This window comes from Myxine glutinosa, chromosome 2, assembly GCF_964187855.1.
Source record: "Myxine glutinosa chromosome 2, kmMyxGlut1.1, whole genome shotgun sequence".
In the NCBI taxonomy this organism is placed as follows: domain Eukaryota; kingdom Metazoa; phylum Chordata; class Myxini; order Myxiniformes; family Myxinidae; genus Myxine; species Myxine glutinosa.
In genome coordinates, this window is record NC_136262.1 from 225,795,567 (window position 1) to 225,817,054 (window position 21,488).

General features: G+C 43.6%; 1 protein-coding gene across 2 annotated transcripts in view; it reads right to left on the bottom strand.

Annotated features, from left to right (window-relative positions):
* Window positions 1–202: 202 nt before the first annotated feature.
* LOC137420776 (uncharacterized) overlaps window positions 203–21,488 on the bottom strand; it is a 28,974-nt gene continuing 7,688 nt past the window's right edge. For both annotated transcript variants that reach the window (XM_078772299.1, XM_078772300.1), the window contains exons 3-5: window positions 16,617–16,763; window positions 9,271–9,336; window positions 203–881 (exon numbers count right to left, since the gene is read on the bottom strand). In XM_078772299.1, coding sequence (XP_078628425.1) covers window positions 760–881; window positions 9,271–9,336; window positions 16,617–16,763 — 335 coding nt within the window. In that variant the 3' untranslated portion in view covers window positions 203–759. The remainder of the gene's footprint in view (window positions 882–9,270; window positions 9,337–16,616; window positions 16,764–21,488) is intronic.

The following is a 21,488-nucleotide window of genomic DNA, read 5'->3' on the forward strand; positions in this document are numbered from 1 at the left end:
GGTATAACACCTGGCCGATTCAGTGCTCCCAATCTGCACGGTATCGGGAACACTTTAAATAACTAGAATCAAGAAGGAATTGATCACCAAGTATAAAAACAGTCAAATAAAAAATATATATAAAATGAGAAGAAACAAGAGTAAAATACTTCTGAAAGGAAAAAACACTGCATAGGTATGAAATAATGAAAAGATCAAAAAATACCCAGCAAAACTTTATTATGTACACAAACAGAAACATTCAATAGTAATGACATTACCAACTGTTCATTTCCTTTAAATATAAACCAGTGTTTTATTCTCAAAGCTATCGCCCTGTCCCCCCACAAAAAATAAAATCCAATAACCTCAAGACAGCAGCAAACTCTGACTCTAGCAATCGAGTCTAATATGTGATTTCATATGGAAAGGAAAATAGATTGCTTGGCGGACCCAGTGCTTTGGACGATCTCGATGTACCTTAACAATCAAAGCAGCAAACGAACCACCCCAAAAATTATCATGGAGGATGACGAATAAACAAAGATAAACATGAAGCAAAAAGGTCAAAAGATAAGGTTTGACATGAAATGGAGCATAAACTACAATTACCACCAAACAAAGAGAAAAAGCAGAAGAGATGGAGGGTTTGACGCATGTTGGAAATTTTTTGAAAATCATGGCAAATACAATGGGCAATTTTTGTTCTCATAACCTCGTGCTGTGCTCCTTTCTCACATACCACAGACCCCATTGCTTTGCCTCTTCTTCACTTTCGCCTCACAGTGAATTGTATTGCTTGCTGTCTTTGCACAGTTTATAAATCAGAGCAGCGATGGCGACGACAGCAAGAGCCAAAACAATGCCCCCAATGAAACTAGGGACATCAAATGTGGAACCACCTGTGGGAAAAGTTGAGGAGAGAGAGTTTATTGAATGTGGAAGAATGATGATAAATGTTCATCATTTATCTAGGGCTTGCAATAAATCTTCTCACAGGCCTTGGCTTCACAGTAGAAATGAGAATAAAATTGAGTGAAAACATTTAGACTATTTCAGAAAAGCAAGATTAACCCTTTGAGTAAGATTTTTTTTTGATAACAAGCATGACGCCTTGGTCCCCCATCGGTGAAGTGATGCGAGTTGACAAAGTGGAAGACGCAAAGCGGCCATCTTGGATTTTGACGTGGCGACCCAATTTTCAATAGCGTTCTTCCTTATGCCGAGATACACCCACACACCAGATTAGAAGTTGGTACTTCGCTTATTTTTCAAGATATTCCACTCACAATGTTCAGACATACATGGCGGTGGCCATCTTGGATTTTGACGTGGCGACCCAATTTTCAATAGCGTTCTTCCTTATGCCGAGATACACCCACACACCAGATTAGAAGTTGGTACTTCGCTTATTTTTCAAGATATTCCACTCACAAGGTTCAGACATACAAGGCGGTGGCCATCTTGGATTTTGACGTGGGTTGCACCCACACACGAAATTAGAATTCGGTCCTTCGCTTACACACGCATGGACGGGAAAACCATAGTCCCCCTTTCGCTCCGCGGTGCGACGGGGGACAAAAATACCCCCGGTACGGGATTAATTTGGCATTTTGGTACATACCAGGAATGCAACCACTTACTGACGATCTATTTATAGGTATAGTCGATGACGTGTAGTAACGTCATCCGTACACAAAACTTTTTCGCGGATTGCGGCACTGGACGTCATCCATACTCAAATAGTCAGGCAGCTTAGCAGCATATTTATCGAATATGGGGAACGGCTTGACAAAAGCTCCATTTTTATTTTGGTGGTCCATTAGACCATATACAATAGATTTAGGACCGGAGGCAAGAAATATACAGTGTTCTTCACCTTTTTATTGGACAAAAACCAAGGACAAAAACCAATTATGTATATATTTTCAACAAGGAGGCTAACTTTTATTTCATTACATGCAGTGTTATTTGTAAAACGTATGCATGCCTGCATAATAAATCTTACGCTTCCATGTAATAATAATTAGTAATATAATACCGAGTGTTTATACAAATGTGTTATACTTGTGACTCGCGCACCTCTCATATATCTAACATGTACGCAACGACAAGGATGTAATAACAATATAGCTTTAGAACAGACATGTTGTTCAAGGTAATTTGTCCAGCAATTTATGTATTTACGATTTTAGTCCAACTCCAATAGCTGATGATTTAATTGCATAAATGTATTGCTCGATATTATGCTGTGCGAGTCGTATTTGCACAAAAGTCAAACACTGTATATGTCTTGCCTCCAGTCCTAATTCTATTGCATATGGTCCAATGAACCACGAAAATCAAAATGGTGCTTTTGTAAAGTCGTTCCCCCAAAAATTGCTAAGCTGCCAAACTAAAAGGGTTAACATTCATAATCTTTTGATTTATCAAAAACAATAAGTGTTGATTTTGACATGATAAATCTTAGCCATTGAAGTTCAACACTCAAAAGCAAAACAAGCGCGTGAGAGTCAATTTGTATCTTTACTTTCAAGCCCCCATGAGGTTATATGGCTAAGCTCCTGGAACAAAAGTTACACTAAGGTTCAGAAAATTGTAGATGGGATAGTGGGGCCAAAACTCATGTTACCATGCAGCAGACAAGCCAAACTTGGTGAAAGATGAAACCCACAGCTCAACTCCAAAGCAAGTATATCAATACTGACCTGTTCTACTTCTCACAGAAAAAAATATTGCATTTGGCCACAGGAGGCAGGGACAGAAATACAAGTTTGTGTGGCAAGGGTGCCTGGAGGGCATGAATGGTGTTGGTGTCCTGTTTTCTGAGGAGTTTGCAGACCGTGTGGTGAGTGCGACTAGACTGAATGACAGGTTGATGATGATGAAAATGATGATTGGAAAGCTCTTGGTGAACGTCATCTCGGGGTATGCTCCGCAGGTTGGTCGGAGCGATGAAGAGAAGGACAAGTTCTGGTGTGCGATAGAGAAGCTGATGGAAAACGTGAAAGATGAGGAAGTTGTTGTGGTAGGAGGAGACCTAAATGGACATGTGGGAAGGAGTATGGACGGTTTTGAGGGAGTTCATGGGGGTTACGGATATCGTGTGAGGAATGGAGAAGGTGAAAGGATTTTGGAGTTTGCTGATTTGTTGATTTGTAATACTCAGTTCCAGAAAGAGGATAATAAGCTTGTTACATACACGTCAGGTGGGTCGACGACAACTGTTAACTACCTGATGGTACGTCGGCGAGATAGGGGGCACCTCCGGGACACAAAGGTGATCCCGGGGTAGGAGGCTGTTTCACAGCACCACTTGGTTGTCTGCGACAGAAGGCTGAAAGGTGCGAGGAGAGCTCGGCGGGTGAAGTATCAACCGAGAATGAAGGTGTGGAGGTTGAAAGAGGTGACAGTAAGGGAGGCATTAAAAGAGAGGCTGAGTAGGGTCAGGGATGATGTGGTTGAGCTTGAAAGTGGTTGGATGTCAATGAAAGCTAGTCTGTTGGGAGCCGTTGGTGAGGTATGTGGATGGACAAAAGGACCACCGAGGCACTCGGAAACATGGTGGTGGGATGATGAAGTTGGAAAGAGGATTGACGAGAAGAGGAAGAAGTTCAAGGAGTGGCAGAAGGCGAAGGGTACGGGAGCAGAAAAAGCAGAGCATGAAAGTTATAAGGCAGCCAAGAAGGCTGCAAAGAAAGAGGTAGCTAAGGCGCAAGAGGCATGTAGGAAAATGTTCGGAGAACGCTTGGATTCGGAAGAGGGTCAGAGAGCAGTATTCAGGATTGCAAAGCAGATAGTGAAAGAGAGGTGTGATGTGATGGGGGTGAGTTGCTTGAAGGATGAAGTGGGACAAATCGTTGTGGACCCAGAAGGAATTAAAGGAAGATGGAAAAGATATATGGAAATGCTGTTGAATACAGAGAATGAATGGGATGGCAACATAGAGAGTAACCCAGTTTTAGGACCGGCAGAGAAGATAACTGAGAAGGAAGTTGAGGAAGCGATAAAAGCAATGAAGAGTAGAAAAGCGGGAGGGCCGACGGGAGTTGTGGGAGATATGTTGAAGGCAGCAGGAAGTTGGGGTGTGAAGAGAATGACAGAGATCTGTAATCTGGTGGTGAAAGAAGGCCGCATTCCAGTGGATTGGGAACTGAGTACCCTCGTCCCTCTATACAAGGGGAAAGGTGACCCTCTGGAGTGTGGCTCATACCGAGCGATAAAGTTATTGGAGCATGGGAATGAAGGTATTGGAAAGGGTGTTGGAGAGGAGGATAAGGAAGAAAGTGAAGATCGACGAAATGCAGTTTGGATTTATGCCAGGAAGAGGAACGACAGACGCGCTCTTTATTGTGAGGCAGGTGCAGGAGAAGTACATGGAGAAGAGGAAGAAGTTGTTTCTTGGGTTTGTTGATCTGGAGAAAGCATTTGATAGGGTTCCACGCAAAATATTGACATGGGCATTGAGGAAGGTATGAGTGGAGGAATGGTTGATCAGAGTTGTGATGGCAATGTACAAAAGAGCGCGCACAGCTGTAAGGACGAAGGACGGGAACAGTGGCGAGTTTGAGGTGAAGGTGGGAGTGCATCAGGGGTCGGTACTAAGTCCACTACTATTTGTAGCTGTGATGGAGGTGCTGGCTCAGAACGTAAAGGAGGGTTTACCGTGGGGGTTGTTGTATGCAGATGATCTGGTGTTGATTGTGGAAAGTATGGATGGACTGAAGGAAAAGATGAACAAGTGGAAGGAATGTATGGAGACAAAAGGTCTGAAGGTGAATATCGGAAAGACGAAGGTGATGGCAAGTGGTAAAGCATGTGGTGAGGTGGAAAGAACTGGGAAGTGGCCATGTGCTGTGTGCAGGAAGGGTGTCGGAGTGAACTCCATTCAATGTACATTGTGCTCTGAGTGGGTTCATCAAAAATGTAGTGGTCTGAGAGGGTCATTAACCAGTGTGGCAGCTACATTCAAATGTAAGGTGTGCACAGAGGGAGCTGCAGATGGAGGAAATGTTGAGTTGGATCTTGGAGACGGCGTGAAGCTGGAAGGTGTGAAAACATTTTGCTTCCTCGGAGACATGCTGAATGGAGAAGGTGGATCAGACTCAGCAATGGTTGCTGGAGTGAGATGTGCATGGAAGAAGTTTCGGGAACTGAGTGGCGTGCTGATGAGGAGGGGAGTGTCGTTGAAGCTGAAGGGAAAGATGTATGCTGCATGTGTGAGAAGTGTTATGATTTATGGGAGCGAGACTTGGGTAATGAACGTAGAGCAGCATCGAAGGCTGGAAATGCGAATGGTTCGGTGGATGTGCGGAGTATCGTTGAGAGAGAGGAAGACAAATGATGAATTGCGAAAGATGATGGGAATAGAGCCTGTGATTGATGCTGTGAAGAGGAACAGGTTGAGATGGTTTGGTCATGTGTTGAGGAAGGATGAAAGTGACTGGTTTAGAAGAGTGATGGAAATGAATGTCGAAGGAAGTAGAGGACGGGGAAGACCGAGAAAGACTTGGCTAAAGATGGTGGAAAAAGAAATGCGGGCAAGGGGGTTAACAAGGAGAGATGCAGAAAATAGGGCAAAATGGAGAAGATTGTCATGAGGATCACAAGGCTAACCCCCACTCTGGCAGGGAAAATGGCCTTAAAATGCATGTTGTTGTCGTTATACTTTGACATATCACGTGCCTTCGATACGGTCTGGCACCCCAATCTGCTCACCAAACTCTCCTCCTATGGTATCCATGGAAATCTCTACACATGGCTTGCGGACTTCCTCTCTGGTCATAATCAACGTGTGGCCCTGAATGGGTTTCTCTCATCTCCCCTTCCTGTTCAGGCTGGAGTTCCCCAAGGCAGTGTTCTGGGCCCTGTGCTTTTTCTGGTCTTCATCAATGATCTCTCTGATTCTCTTGAAAATCCTCTCTATCTCTTTGCTGATGACTCCACTCTCTGCCGCTCCATGCCTCACCCATCAGATCGGCAGTCTGCAGCCTCCTCACTCTCTGCAGACCTGGACAAAATCACAGACTTGTCAAACAAGTAGAACATGTCTTTCAATCCTGTCAAATCTCACACTCTTAAGTCTTACAATGTCTCTCCGAAAAGACCGACTGGGGAACCCTCCCATATACTTTCTGAACAATCCTCTCCAAGAAGTTCTGTCACTCAAGCTTTTGGGTCTCACTATCTGCCATGACCTTTCCTGGGAAAACCACATTTCCAAGCTGGCCTCCAAAGCCAGTCGCCGACTGGGAATCCTCCGTAGTGCGAAGTCCTTCCTTGGCAGACCTGAACTCCAATCCAGCTCCAAGGCTTTCATCTGCAGCTTGATAGAGTACTGCTCTCCTTCTTGGTTGGCTTCCCTCCCTCACATCTTGCTGAGCTTGATGCCATGGAAACCAAGGCCTCAAAGATTATTGGAATTTCTCATGATGAAGTTGGCTCTATCAAAGGGAGGCGGAAAACACCCCTCCCTTTATATAAGCTCCTCACCACATAAAAGGCTTTCATCTGCAGCTTAATGGAATACTGTTCTCGCCTCTGGGCTGATGCTCCTGCGTCACACCTAGCTCGTCTTCACGCTGTTGAAACCAAAGCTTTCAGAATCATTGGAATCTCCCACAATTAAGGTAACCCTGAGAGCCTTTCACTCACTCTCCGCAGGCAGGTAGGTGGTCTTTCTGTCTTCTACCTCTCCTATCCGAGCTGGCTCCCCCAGCTCTGTCTGTGCTCTGTCCCCCAAATATTCCTGCATGTCGCACAAGATCTGCCAGTAACCCTCTTCTGGTGAAAATGCCAAAATCAAGACTCTCTGCTCACCTTCACTCCTTCATTCCTCTTTACTCCCGCCTCTGGAACAAACTCCCTCACTCTCTTCAATCCCACTCCTCCCTCCAGGTCTTTAAAACAGCTGTTCACCACCATCTCTCGTTTTCCCCCATCCAAAACCTTGATCTCTTCTACCCCCATTCATTCACCCTAGATCCACTTTTTTGAAATACCGACTTCTTTCTTTCTTGGAAGTTCCAGCAGTGTCCATGTGTTTTATACCTTTCCCACCCCCCGCCTTCGTATGCCTCCTCCCCTCAAGTCCTCTCCCTCCCACAGATCTTCCGTTGTCCCTGTTCTCTGCTGTTGTACTTGTGCGCTTCCCTCTCTCTCCCCATATTGTCTCCCGCTCCCTTTGTTTTGTGTCGGGTTTTTTTTTGTGTGATTGATGTTAGTCTTTTAACAGTCGTATGTTTTTTTCTCTTACACAAGCCTCCATCTTGTATGCAAAAAAAATAAAAGTAAATAAAGAACTAAGAAAAAGCAAATGTAAAAACAAGAAGACGTCATGTGGAGCACGATACTTGCAAAATCTGCCTCCTCCCCCCCCCAAGAAAAAAAATCCCATTGATACAGCAAATTGTCCATTTCATCAAGATTAAAATTGACAATATTGATCAAAGCTCAGGTCAATAGGAAGAAAAGTGATGATTTTTCAGATGAAAAATGATGATTTTGGAAGGTTGACCTTGAGTTGACCTTTTGACCTCAAAAATAGTTAGTTTCCCTATTTCGTGACTCAATGTGCAAATGCTGTTCAATTTTCAATTCAATCGGATGAAAATTGAGTATTTTTGAAACTTGGCCTATGTTGACCTTTTGGCCTATGTTGACCTCAAAAATACTTGGTGGTTGAATTTAGTGACCAGATATGCAAGTCCTCTTCAAATTTCAAGTCAATTGGATGAAAATTAAGGATTTTAGAAATTCGGCCTATGTTGGTTGACCTTTTGGACTATGTTGACCTCAAAAATACTTGGTGGTTGAATTCGGTGACCAGATATGCAAGTCCTCTTCAAATTTCCGGTCAATCGGATGAAAATTGAGGATTTTAGAAATCGAGCAAAGTTGGTGACCTTTGTTGACCTTTTAACCCCAAAAACAATAGGCTTCTTGCTTTTGACCAACTCTACCATTTGGTGAAGTTTCGTGAAGATCGGTTGAAAATTGTGACCTGTAGGCCGGTGACAAACAAACAGACAGACAGAACCACAAACGCAACCAACCAATATATTTGAAAAATCTTCGATTTTGCAAGTAATAATGGGATTTTAAAAACTTCACCAAAAACCAAAAATCCAATTAATAACTATAAAGAGCAATCAGAGATTGCAGACCCTCGCCAGGTCGTGTTTGCAGTGGTTAAGGCTTTTGTGTGAAAAACAAATATGGTGGCCGAACCACGTGACCGATTACATCATTGTTTTTTTTCCTCCACCAATTTATGCCTAGATGACGCTCAAGAAATTTCATCTTGATCGGATGAAGTTTTGTACTTGTCGAATTATGACGTCGTAATGGAGGCACCGATGACATCATCATTAACACATTTTATTTCCCATGCAGAGTTCTTTACAATGAGCAATGTCTCAATTGTTTATACTAGGACGTGCCCGTACGTGGGTGCCCGTTCGGAAAAACATTCCAAACCGCGTGGCAGTAACGACCACAGAACCCCCCCCTCTATTTACATAAAATGGTTTGGTCCATTCGCAAAGCCAAAGCGAACGACCACAGAACCCCCCCCCCCCTCTATTTACATGAATGGTTTGGTCCATTCGCAAAGCCAAAGCGAACGGCGAACGGCTAAATCGCCATAGCTCGGTAACTACTTCTCCGATTAATATGAAACCTTGAAAAGGCACATCCTCAGGTCCCCAGCAATATACCTGGCAAGTTTCAAGTATATCGGACCCGTGGTTGTCGAGAAACAGCGGTCACACACACACACACACACACACACACACACACACACACACACACACACACACACACACACACACACACACACACACACACACACACACACACACACACACACACACACACACACATACACACACACACACACACACACACACAACTGGAATTATAGATAGATGCAGCGCTTTCGGAGATAGAGGTGCAAGGTTTTTCGGTTTTTCCAAGATGGCGGCCGAATCACGTGACCGGCAACGTCATAATTATCATTTTAAAAATTCTACAGGTGGAGTTGCACCGACAGTGAAAATTTACTGTCAATAGGATCTACAGTTGCAGAGAAAATCATATTTATTCTGTGCGGACAAACAGAGACAAACGGACTCTCTTCTGGCGAGGGTAACAATGATGATAATAAAATGAGAACTGAAAGATTAGAATTAATGGTAAGGACAGGAAATTGTAGATATAAAAGAAAAGCAAACAGTAATAAAACAGTTACAACATCAACAATAAAAAATAATGATGTCAAAGGCAATTTACCCGGTGCTGCAGCTGTTGTTGAACCATTTGTCGTATATGGAGTGACTTGTTCTGTTGTGGGCGTAACTGTGAAAAGAAGATTTAACAGAAAAACTGGTGTGCATATTGAAAAAAAATTGTCTTTGCATAATATTAAAGTCAGGGAAGAGCAAAGCCACCCTCTGTACCGCTTTGCATTTCAAATCTGGTGAGACATTCTGTTGTGGATATTACTGTGGTAATTTCTTTTAAAAATACTTTCATTAACAAAGACTAACAGTCGTATAAGAATGCAATACACAACAACACAACAACATGCATTTTAAGGCCATTTTCCCTGCTAGAGCGGGGGTTAGCCTTGCGGTCCCCATGACAATCTTCTCCATTTTGCCCTATTTTCTGCATCTCTCCTTGTTAACCCCCTTGCCCGCATTTCTTCTTCCACCATCTTTAGCCAAGTCTTTCTCGGTCTTCCCCGTCCTCTACTTCCTTCTACATTAATTTCCATCACTCTTCTCAACCAGTCACTTTCATCCTTCCTCAACACATGACCAAACCATCTCAACCTGTTCCTCTTCACAGCATCAATCACAGGCTCTATTCCCATCATCTTTCGCAATTCATCATTTGTCTTCCTCTCTCTCAACGACACTCCGCACATCCATCGAACCATTCGCATTTCCACCCTTTCCAGCCTTCGTTGCTGCTCTACGTTCATTACCCATGTCTCGCTCCCATAAATCATTACACTTCTCACACATGCAGCATACACCTTTCCCTTCAGCTTCAGCGACACTTCCCTCCTCATCAGCACACCACTCAGTTCCTGAAACTTCTTCCATGCACATCTCACTCGAGCAACCGTTGCCGAGTCTGATCCACCTTCTCCATTCAGCATGTCTCCGAGGGAGCAAAATGTTTTCACACCTTCCAGCTTCACGCCGTCTCCAAGATCCAACTCAACATTTCCTCCATCTGCAGCTCCCTAAGTGCACACCTTACATTTGAATGTAGCTGCCACACTGGTTAATGACCCTCTCAGACCACTACATTTTTGATGAACCCACTCAGCGCACATTGTACATTGAATGGAGTTCACTCCGACACCCTTCCTGCACACAGCACACGGCCACTTCCCAGTTCTTTCCACCTCACCACATGCTTTACCACTTGCCATCACCTTCATCTTTCCGATATTCACCTTCAGACTTTTTGTCTCCATACATTCCTTCCACTTGTTCATCGTTTCCTTCAGTCCATCCATACTTTCCGCAATCAACACCAGATCATCTGCATACAACAACTCCCATGGTAAACCCTCCTTTACGTTCTGAGCCAGCACCTCCATCACAGCTACAAATAGTATGGACTTAGTACAGACCCCTGATGCACTCCCACCTTCACCTCAAACTCACCACTGTTCCCGTCCTTCGTCCTTACAGCTGTGCGCGCTCTTTTGTACATTGCCATCACTACTCTGATCAACCATTCCTCCACTCCTAACTTCCTCAATGCCCATGTCATTACTTTGCGTGGAACCCTATCGAATGCTTTCTCCAGATCAACAAACCCAAAAAACAACTTCTTCCTCTTCTCCATGTACTTCTCCTGCAACTGCCTCACAATGAAAAGCACGTCTGTCATTCCTCTTCCTGGCATAAATCCAAACTGCATTTCGTCGATCTTCACTTTCTTCCTTATCCTCCTCTCCAACACCCTTTCCAATACCTTCATTCCATGCTCCAATAACTTTATCGCTCGGTACGAGCCACACTCCAGAGGGTCACCTTTCCCCTTGTATAGAGGGACGAGGGTACTCAGTTCCCAATCCACTGGAATGCGGCCTTCTTTCACCACCAGATTACAGATCTCTGTCATTCTCTTCACACCCCAACTTCCTGCTGCCTTCAACATATCTCCCACAACTCCCGTTGGCCCTCCGGCTTTTTCACTCTTCATTGCTTTTATCGCTTCCTCAACTTCCTTCTCAGTTATCTTCTCTGCCGGTCCTAAAACTGAGTTACTCTCTATGTTGCCATCCCATTCATTCTCTGTATTCAACAGCATTTCCATATATCTTTTCCATCTTCCTTTAATTCCATCTGGGTCGACAACAATTTGTCCCACTTCATCCTTCAAGCAACTCACCCCCATCACATCACACCTCTCTTTCGCTATCTGCTTTGCAATCCTGAATACTGCTTTCTGACCCTCTTCCGAATCCAAGCGTTCTCCGAACATTTTCCTACATGCCTCCTGCGCCTTTGCTACCTCTTTCTTTGCAGCCTTCCTGGCTGCCTTATAACTTTCATGCTCTGCTGTTTCTGCTCCCGTCCCCTTCGCCTTCTGCCACTCCTTGCACTTCTTCCTCTTCTCGTCAATCCTCTTTCCAACTTCATCATCCCACCACCATGTTTCCGAGTGCCTCGGTGGTCCTTTTGTCCATCCACATACCTCACCAACGGCTCCCAACAGACTAGCTTTCATTGACATCCAACCACTTTCAAGCTCAACCACATCATCCTCTATCCTACTCAGCCTCTCTTTTAATGCCTCCCTTACTGTCACCTCTTTCAACCTCCACACCTTCATTCTCGGTTGGTACTTCACCCGCCGAGCTCTCCTCGCACCTTTCACCCTTATGTCGCAGACAACCAAGTGGTGCTGTGAAACAGCCTCCTCCCCCGGGATCACCTTTGTATCCCGGAGGTGCCCCCTATCTCGCCTACGCACTATCAGGTAGTCAATGGTTGTCGTCGACCCACCTGACGTGTATGTAACTAGCTTATTATCCTCTTTCTGGAACTGAGTATTACAAATCAACAAATCAGCTCCATCAGCAAACTCCAAAATCCTTTCACCTTCTCCATTTCTCACACCATGTCCGTAACCCCCATGAACTCCCTCAAAACCATCCATACTCCTTCCCACATGTCCATTCAGGTCTCCTCCCACCACAACAACTTCCTCATCTTTCACGTTTTCCATCAGCTTCTCTATCACACACCAGAACTTGTCCTTCTCTTCATCGCTTCGACCAACCTGCGGAGCATATCCCGAGATGACGTTCACCAAGAGCTTTCCAATCATCATTTTCACCATCATCAACCTATCACTCACTCTAGTCACACTCACCACACTGTCTACAAACTCCTTAGAAAACAGGACACCAACACCATTCACGCCCTCCAGGCACCCTTGCCACACAAACTTGTATTTCTGACCCCGCCTACCATTCACCATTCTCACACCACTTCCCTTCCATCTCATCTCCTGCACACAACATATGTCCACTCTTCTTCTGACCAATACTTCCACCACTTCTCCTGATCTCCCTGTCATTGTCCCTACATTCCATGTCCCAAACCTCAGAAACCGATCTCCACTTCGGGCTGCACCCTGCCCATTGGTACTTGTAATTGTCATGGTTCTCTTTTTGAGGCAATGTTTTTATGGCCGGATGCCCTTCCAGACGCCAACCGTCTTAGTCGTCTCTTACGACACGCAGGGATACGGTGTACCTATTCTGACCAGGGTACACACTGGGAAACGTTTAAAACATGGAAATTCTGGGGGGGGGGGGGGGGGGGGCAGCGTCAGCATCACGGCTGCGGTTTACACATATTCCAACAATATCCAAACAGAACCATGATAACCATGAAAAACAATCTAGGAAAAGTCTCCAAGCGAGAACGTGGATTTGAGAAAGAAGGAGCAGAGGCGGAAGAAAAACGAGACACAGGGGGCGGGGCACAAGTCGAGACGAGGAGGAGAGCGAACAAGCACGTGTCCGGGAGGAGAGAAAGAATTAATATAGAATTCTTTGTCTATCCGTTTGTCCTGTTTTTAAAAACGCCGGACAAAGGGTAAGATGCCCACGAGAGGCAGGGGGGAGAAAAGAAAATCAAAGAAACAAGCAAATACTATGAAGGAAAGAACTTACACTCACAAAACACCGACGGGGGGAAGGGAGCCCGGAAAGACGAGGCCGCGCACGACGCGCGAATAAAAAACGACCAATCACACACAAATCCGCAACAACCACAAAACCAAAACTAAACAGAAACACACAACAACACACACACAACAAAACAACCAGCGGAAACCCGACAAAGACACGAATGGGAAAACACTCAAACTTCGATGCCGTGGAGAGATCGAAGCAAGCCTCGTCGCCCGAGGGACCGGAAGTGATCGTACAAGAATGCATTACGCCGCAGTATTTAAAAATGAGCTGTTAAAATTTAATACAACAGTTTCGTATTGAAAGGAAGGAGAGGAGAAAGAATGTACCACAGGCGAGAGTATGACTTAAAGTAGGCTCTTTGAACCAAAAGCATGTGCCATAATATTAAATGTGGTTTACGAAGAAATACTTGAAACCATGGGAGGAGCTTACACCATACATGGACAATATGCAAGGACCATTAAGGAAATACAATATCATAACAAATCGAAATCAAGGATGTGAGCAAGGGAAACTGCAATTAAAATATGCCAACTAGAACGCATCTCAAAATGCAAAGCCAAATGTTCTGCTTTGTACTTGAACTTTATGAAAACAACAGCTAAACTAGAACGACACTTGGTAGAGCGCATACCTCTGCTAGGCTGAACAGTTTACCTTTTGTATCCCGCTAATAGGCCGGATCTGCATCCGGACCTCAACCAAAATCGAATTGCCTTGTTCTCGTCACATAGCCAACTCATCCATCAGATTTTGTCATAACACAACTTTTTAAGAGTGTGTGTGTGTGTGTGTATGTGTGTGTGTGTGTGTGTGTGTGTGTGTGTGTGTGTGTGTGTGTGTGTGTGTGTGTGTGTGTGTGTGTGTGTGTGTGTGTGTGTGTGTGTGTATTCAGAAAGTATTCAGACCCCTTCACTTTTATCACATTTTGTTATGTTGCAGCCTTATGCTGAAATCATTTAAACTCATTTTTTCCCTCATGAATCTACACTCAATACCCCATAATGACAAAGAGAAAACAGGATTTTAGAAAGTTTTGCAGATTTATTAAAAAGAAAAAACTGAAATATCACATTGACATAAATATTCATACCCTTTGCTATGACGCTGGAAATTTAGTGCAGGTGCCTCCCATTTCTCTTGATCATCTTTGAGATGTTTCTACACCTTGATTGGAGTCCACCTATGGTAAATTCAATTGATTGGACATGATTTGGAAAGGCACACACCTGTCTATATAAGGTCTCACAGCTGACAATGCAGATCAGAGCAAAAACCAAGCCATGAGGTCGAAGGAACTGCCTGCAGAGCTCAGAGACAGGATTGTGTCGAGGCACAGATCTGGGGAAGCCAACAAGAAAATTTCTGCTGCATTGAAGGATTCCAAGAGCACAGTGGCCTCCATAATTCTTAAATGGAAGAAGTTTGGAACAACCAGGACTCTTCCTAGAGCTGGCCGCCCGGCCAAACTGAGCAATCGGGGGAGAAGGGCTTTGGTAAGAGAGGTGACCAAGAACCCGATGGTCAATCTGGCTGAGCTCCAGAGATCCTGTGTGGAGATGGGAGAAACTTTCAGAAGGACAACCATCACTGCAACACAACACTAGGTGCTTTTTTGCAAAACTCCAAGCAGGCTTTTGTTACGTGGTCCTCCCGGTAACTACCTGGTCTCGGTGACCCCCGGACCGTGGGAGGCACCCCGCCAGAAAGATATATGATTTATACACTTGAGTAACGCAATCAATATGAATTCCAGTCAATAAGAAACCCCACACCAAGGATCCAGAGTAATCAATAATATATTCCCCCAAGGAATCAACAATCAACAACCATCAACAATCCACAATCAACAATCAATCACCAATATGATTAAGATGGCCATCTTATATATGTGTGTCCCCTTTCCCCACTCCCGACCCCTTGGGTACTCACGACCCCTTTGGTCTCTGTCCCTCACAATGTCTCTGGGTCCCTCCTGACCAAGATGATGGTCGGCTTCTCCGCACACGGGCGGTTGAACGAACCCCTGGCTGACGTGCTCCCAAACGTGCACGTCACGTACCGGGAACAACGGTTGCAGCGCGCACCTCCTTGCCAAGCAAAGCGGGCAAAGCAACGCGCGGCTTGTCCAGCGCGCGAGGCCCAAGGTGCGACCCGTACGCGTCCTTGTAGACGGTGAGGCGAACTGTGTAGGACGCTTGGTTCCGTGCACGAACCCACGGCAACTTGATGTGTCAAGGGGTAATTCCTTTCGCCAGATGGGTTTCCCAACGCAGCGTCAGACGCTGCTCGATATCGATACCCTCGCCTCGGAGCTCGGCGAGGAAGAAGAAGAAGATCGTCGCTTCTCCAGGACCTCGTGTCTTTTTCCTTCCGTTTCCGGTCTCCTTTTTCCCAGAAGGGCTCCTGACCCTTTAATCACAACAACCTTTAATCGACTACACATTGATAAGCAAAGACCTGAATAGTAATTCACATGAATTCGTAACACTTTCATGTCTTTCACTGAGGAGAGGCTTCCGTCTGGCCACTCTGCCATAAAGCCCAGATCGGTGGAGTGTTGCAGTAATGGTTGTCCTTCTGAAAGTTTCTCCCATCTCCACACAGGATCTCTGGAGCTCAGCCAGAGTGACCATCGGGTTCTTGGTCACCTCTCTTACCAAGGCCCTTCTCCCCCGATTGCTCAGTTTGGCCGGGCGGCCAGCTCTAGGAAGAGTCCTGGTTGTTCCAAACTTCTTCCATTTAAGAATTATGGAGGCCACTGTGCTCTTGGGAACCTTCAATGCAGCAGAAATTTTTTTTGTAGGCTTCCCCAAATCTGTGCCTCGACAATCCTGTCTCTGAGCTCTGCAGGCAGTTCCTTCGACCTCATGGCTTGGTTTTTCCTCCGATATGCATCGTCAGCAGTGAGACCTTATTTAGACAGGAGTGTGCCTTTCCAAATCATGTCCAATCAATTGAATTTACCACAGGTTGACTCCAATCAAGGTGTGGAAACATCTCAAAGATGATCAAGAGAAATGGGAGGCACCTGAGCTAAATTTAATGTGTCATAGCAAAGGGTATGAATACTTAAGTCAATGTGATATTTCAGTTTTTTCTTTTTAATAAATTTGCAAAACTTTCTAAAATCCTGTTTTCTCTTTGTCATTATGGGGTAATTGAGTGTAGATTGATGAGGGAAAAATGAATTTAAACGTTTTCAGCATAAGGCTGCAACATAACAAAATGTGAAAAATAGTGAAGGGGTCTGAATACTTTCTGAATGCACTGTATATAGATAGATAGAAGATAGATATACATATATATGTGCACTTTTATTTTTATAAACACCCTGCAAGAAGACCATTTTCTTCAATGGTAGAAAGAATACTGTATACAAAATAATCTAATCGGATACCTTTTGCAGAGATCATTTCAGTGGAAGGAAGTGATGCTGTCGGGTTGCTTGCAGAGGTCAATTCATTGGAAGGAAGTGATGCTGTCGTGTTCCATGCAGAGGTCAATTCAGTGGAAGGAAGTGATGCTGTCGTGCTCAATGCAGGGACTGAGAAGGATTTGTTTGACAAAGAGGAAAGGTGCTAAAGTTAATACAGAGGTGCCTGCTTCTTTTGCAAAACATGATTTGCTTCAGCATACAATAATTATGCTTTTAAAAGTAACAGATTCAAATTGATGCTCAACTCAAAGTTAAATCTCCCTTCCTCCCAAAGACTCAAGTTGCAGATTTCATTGCTCACGTCAAAATTCTCATTTCAAACAATGTAATCCATCGCGAAACAAATGTTGTGCAACCAAGACAAAAAGAAGAAGATTTTTCTATGCATTTCATATGCCTAAAACTTCTTTAAACCATAGTTTAGAAGTCTTCTTTTGTGAAGGTGTATACAAAGAAATAAATTAAATGTAATTGAAGTTCAAATATTTTAACAAGAACCACAACACCACTACCAGCCATGTGGAGCTCTTGTAGAGCTAAGACTAAAAACAGAATAGTTGGAATGCATTTTGCCATGTGTTTAAAAAGCATATATTGTAAACTAGCAGGGTTACCCAGCGTTACCCGGAAAATAAAGTCAGTCACGCAATTTAGTTTTGATATTCTGTTTATTTGTCGTAGGTTTTTTATAGTCAGAGGAAGCCACACCCCTTGGTCACGCCCCAAGCCCCGAGTCTAAATCTTATGTGCCCATGTCTTTTGTCGTGAAAAGTTATCCCCCCATGGACCCCGTCACCCCTCTTTAAGTAATTTCCTTAGGCTGTCCATGCAGCACAACCGATCAAACAGACGTTCACAAATAGGGATATAGATAGAAGATAGATAGAAGACAGAAGAGAAGATAGAAGATAGATACAGTCATGTGAAAAAGTAAGGACACCCCATGTAAAGTTTTGACTTTTTCAACATATTTCAACATAGAGCTATTTGATCTTCATTTCAACAATATTGATAGATAAAGGTGATATAATGTAACAAATATCATGAAACATTTACATTTTGTAGTCCATTGTATAATTTAAATAAACATAAATGCAAATTTCGCATGTGGAAAAAGTAAGTACACCCCTACATTTATCACTACTTCAAATACCTAAAATTAGAATCAGGTGCACCAGCTCAGGTGCAAATGATTAGAACATCGTTGGAGAGGATCTCGGAGGAACCTGTCTTATTTAAACCTCAGACATTTAGTTTGGTTTGCTCTTTGTTGTTGAAGTGTGCGGCATCACCATGCCTGGATCAAAATAGCTATCTGAGGCCTTCAGAAAGAAGGTTATATATGCCTACGAGTCTGGGAAGGGATTTTAAAAGATCACCAAACAATTTGAAATCGATCATTCTACTGTCCGGAAGATCATCTACAAGTGGAGAAGATTCGAAAACAACTGCCAACTTGTTCAGGCCAGGCCGCCCCAGCAAGTTCAGCCCGAGAGCAGACCGCAAGATGCTGAAAGAAGTCTCTAAGAACCCCAGAATGTCATCAAGGCCAGTAGATCTTTTAAAGTTGCCATTGGCCTCTTGGTGGCCTCTCTGATCAGTCTCCTCCTTGCTTGGTCATACAGTTTGGAGGGATGGCCTGATCTAGGCAGGGCCTTGGTGGTACCATACACCTTCCACTTCTTAATTATTGTCTTGACTGTGCTCCAAGGGACATTCAAGGCCTTTGAAATTTTTTTTTATACCTATCCCCTGATCTGTGCTTTTTCACAACTTTATCCCAGAGATATTTTGAAAGCTCCTTGGTGCTCATGGTTGAGTCTTTGCTGTGAATGCACTACCCAGCAGAGGAAACCTACAGAAACAGCTGATTTTATTCTGAAATAATCAGAATCACTACAATTTAACACAGGTGGAGGCCAATTAACTTGGTGTGTGATTTTTTAAAGGTGATTGGTTGCACCTGAGCTAATTTACAATTGCTATTATAAGAGGAAGGGGAGGGGGGGGAGGAAGGAGGAGTGGGACACTTATGGACACTTACCCACCCCTCCCACTCCAGACTCCACCACATCTTTCTGAAAAAAGAGTGCCAGTCATGCTCTTACGCAACCTCGACATATCAAGGCTTTGCAACGGAACTCAAGGAATCATCAAACAGGTGCTGCCGAATTGCTATGTACATGTCACCATAACTGGACCAAACAAAGGAGAGCAAGCCATGATTCCAAGGATACCCATCATCTCATCAGACACAGGCTTGCCTTTTGTCTTTCGGTGAATTCAGTTTCAAGTCAGAATTTGCTTCGGCATGACAATCAACCAGTCCCAAGGAGAGCCTCAAGGTTATCGGTCTAAATCTTCAAGAGCTCACATTCACACACAGTCAGCTGTACGTGTCGACAAGCAGAGTGGGAAGCCCCAAATGACTTTTTAGGTCAACTCATCTCGATTCTCGAAGAGTTTAACTTATAAAATGGGTCATGATGTCCAGATATCTGTCCATCCATCCATTAACCTTTTGCTGTTTTTGTTATTCCTCCCCTGCCACCCGGCTGGTTGTTCTGAAACTTGACGCATGAACACAAGAAAGTAGAGCACACAATCACCCAGGCTTTGATTTTTCGATTGGGTTATGCCCTGAAACTTTGGTTCCCCACTTGTCCCATATTTACCCACCGGTTGCTCAGAAACCCGATAGTCCGAAGGATTGCTTGGTCTTACATTTTGTATCAGGGGGGGTCCTCCCAAATCAGCAGAGGTCTGAACTACAACTTCAGGAGATGATGCATTACATTGTAATGAAAAGAAAATACGATAATGTTTAATAGGAAGTTCTTCACGAGACTAAGCCAGTTACACCTCATCCTCAGTTCACTTACTCGTGATACACAAAATCAAAACTATTTCCTACTCTTCACCAGGTTTTGACTTTCTGACTATTTAAAATAAGGTTTACCCATGCGAAGAACAGGTACTCCAACTAACACACACACACACACACCTACGTTTTATTTGTACAAACGTCAAAAATCTGGGTGTGGTAGTTACTGGTTATTTGACCTGCAGGAAAAGCAAAGCCTCAGTAATAATTCTCTGCCACGTAATAAATGCCTCCAGAGCTTGAATTCTTTTTCTTCTTTTTTTTGTTGAAAAGAGCTCAATCAGCCTCTAATGGAATGTTAAACCTCTCCATTTTGTTGAATGTTAAAACATTTCTGAACTCCATTTTGCAGTGATTAAAAATTGCATTTTTTCTCCCTGCCCATCTTAAAGTTAATGGTTTAATAACCACCTTTAGAGGCCATTCATAATGGTTTAATGTACTAGAAAATACATTTTGTGTCACTTCATAACAAATCTTTTCAAGGCAGAATGCCAATACGCGACTGCCATTAACAGCTGGCCAGAAACAATATTTTATATATATATATATATATATATATATATATATATATATATATACACATACACAATGACAAAGAAGTAAGTTGGACAAATAAGGATGTCATTTGGTCAATCATGTCACAGCTATAATCACACTAAAATTTTATCTATCGACCTACTTATTACTTCCGCCGAAGGTGGAGCTTATGTTTTTACCCCTATCTGTTTGCAGGATATCTCAAAAAGTTGTGGATGGATTCAGACGAAATTTGGGGGCCATGTTGGATGTATGACCAGGACGATATTATTAGATTTTGGTGAAGATCTAGATCCGGATAAAATATTTTTTCCATTTCAGTGATTCTTCACCATTGAGGGATGGGGCCAAAAACGATATTTCAAAAAGTTAGGGACGAGTTATGACAAAACTTGGGGGATGAGTTTAGAATGTTAGATAATAAGAACAAACCGATTTGATTTTGGTTGAGGTCCGAATCTAGATCTGGCTTATCAGAGGATACAAACTGAAAACTGTTCAGCCTGGCGAAGGTATGCGTTCCACCGAGTGCTGTTCTAGTTTTCGAATGTACTGACATCGTTCTTTTTTGTATGCAAAGTCGAGGCTCATTGAAGAGCTATAACACAGAATGGATGAGAACGCAACAGAACAAAAGGAACAGCAGAAAGATGAGGGGGATATGCCAACAGCAAGGTTGAAGGATACAAGAGACATATAATTTGACAAACAACGGGTGTGTGGAGGAATGAGAGATAGGGGAGAACATACGGGGTGGACAAGATGGATACAGAAGCAAACTTTCAGGAATGGAAAACTGGAAATTCGGAAGGAGGTGGAGTTGTGGAGTGTTAACGGTGGGTGGAAAAGATCATGGATTTGGATGGGGGATGATCTTAGCATTACTTTACTCCGATTTAACATCTATATCTCCTTTGTTGCTAACTTGCATATTAGGATAATGTTACGTTTGTGGGGGTAGGTGATGACATACCATAGTGGAGATAGAACGGTGTGGGGTAGCATGGACCGCGTGTGAGTCGGAAGCCTGTGAGCCGAGTAGAAAAACTGTGAGCTTAAGGATGTTTATGTTTTTTTCACACAGGGGTTTAAGATTAATCTCTCCAGTATGTGATTGCCTCCTGTGATTTCCCCTATGTTCTTACAATTATAACAAGCCGGCCATAAAAACCCACTTCGTTAACCAACAACAACAACAACAACAACAACAACAACAACAACAACTCCCGACATAAATGCCGACAGAAACCCGAACATTCCCGATCGGGCTAAACCTTGCCCCACCACGGCTGTTTGAGTGGAGATGTCTCAAAGTAGGATTAATTTACCTCAACATTCTTGTTATCGTATTGCATTTATTTCCATTAAATTCTCGTGTTGCATTCTATTTGTTGTGTCATGTTTCTCTG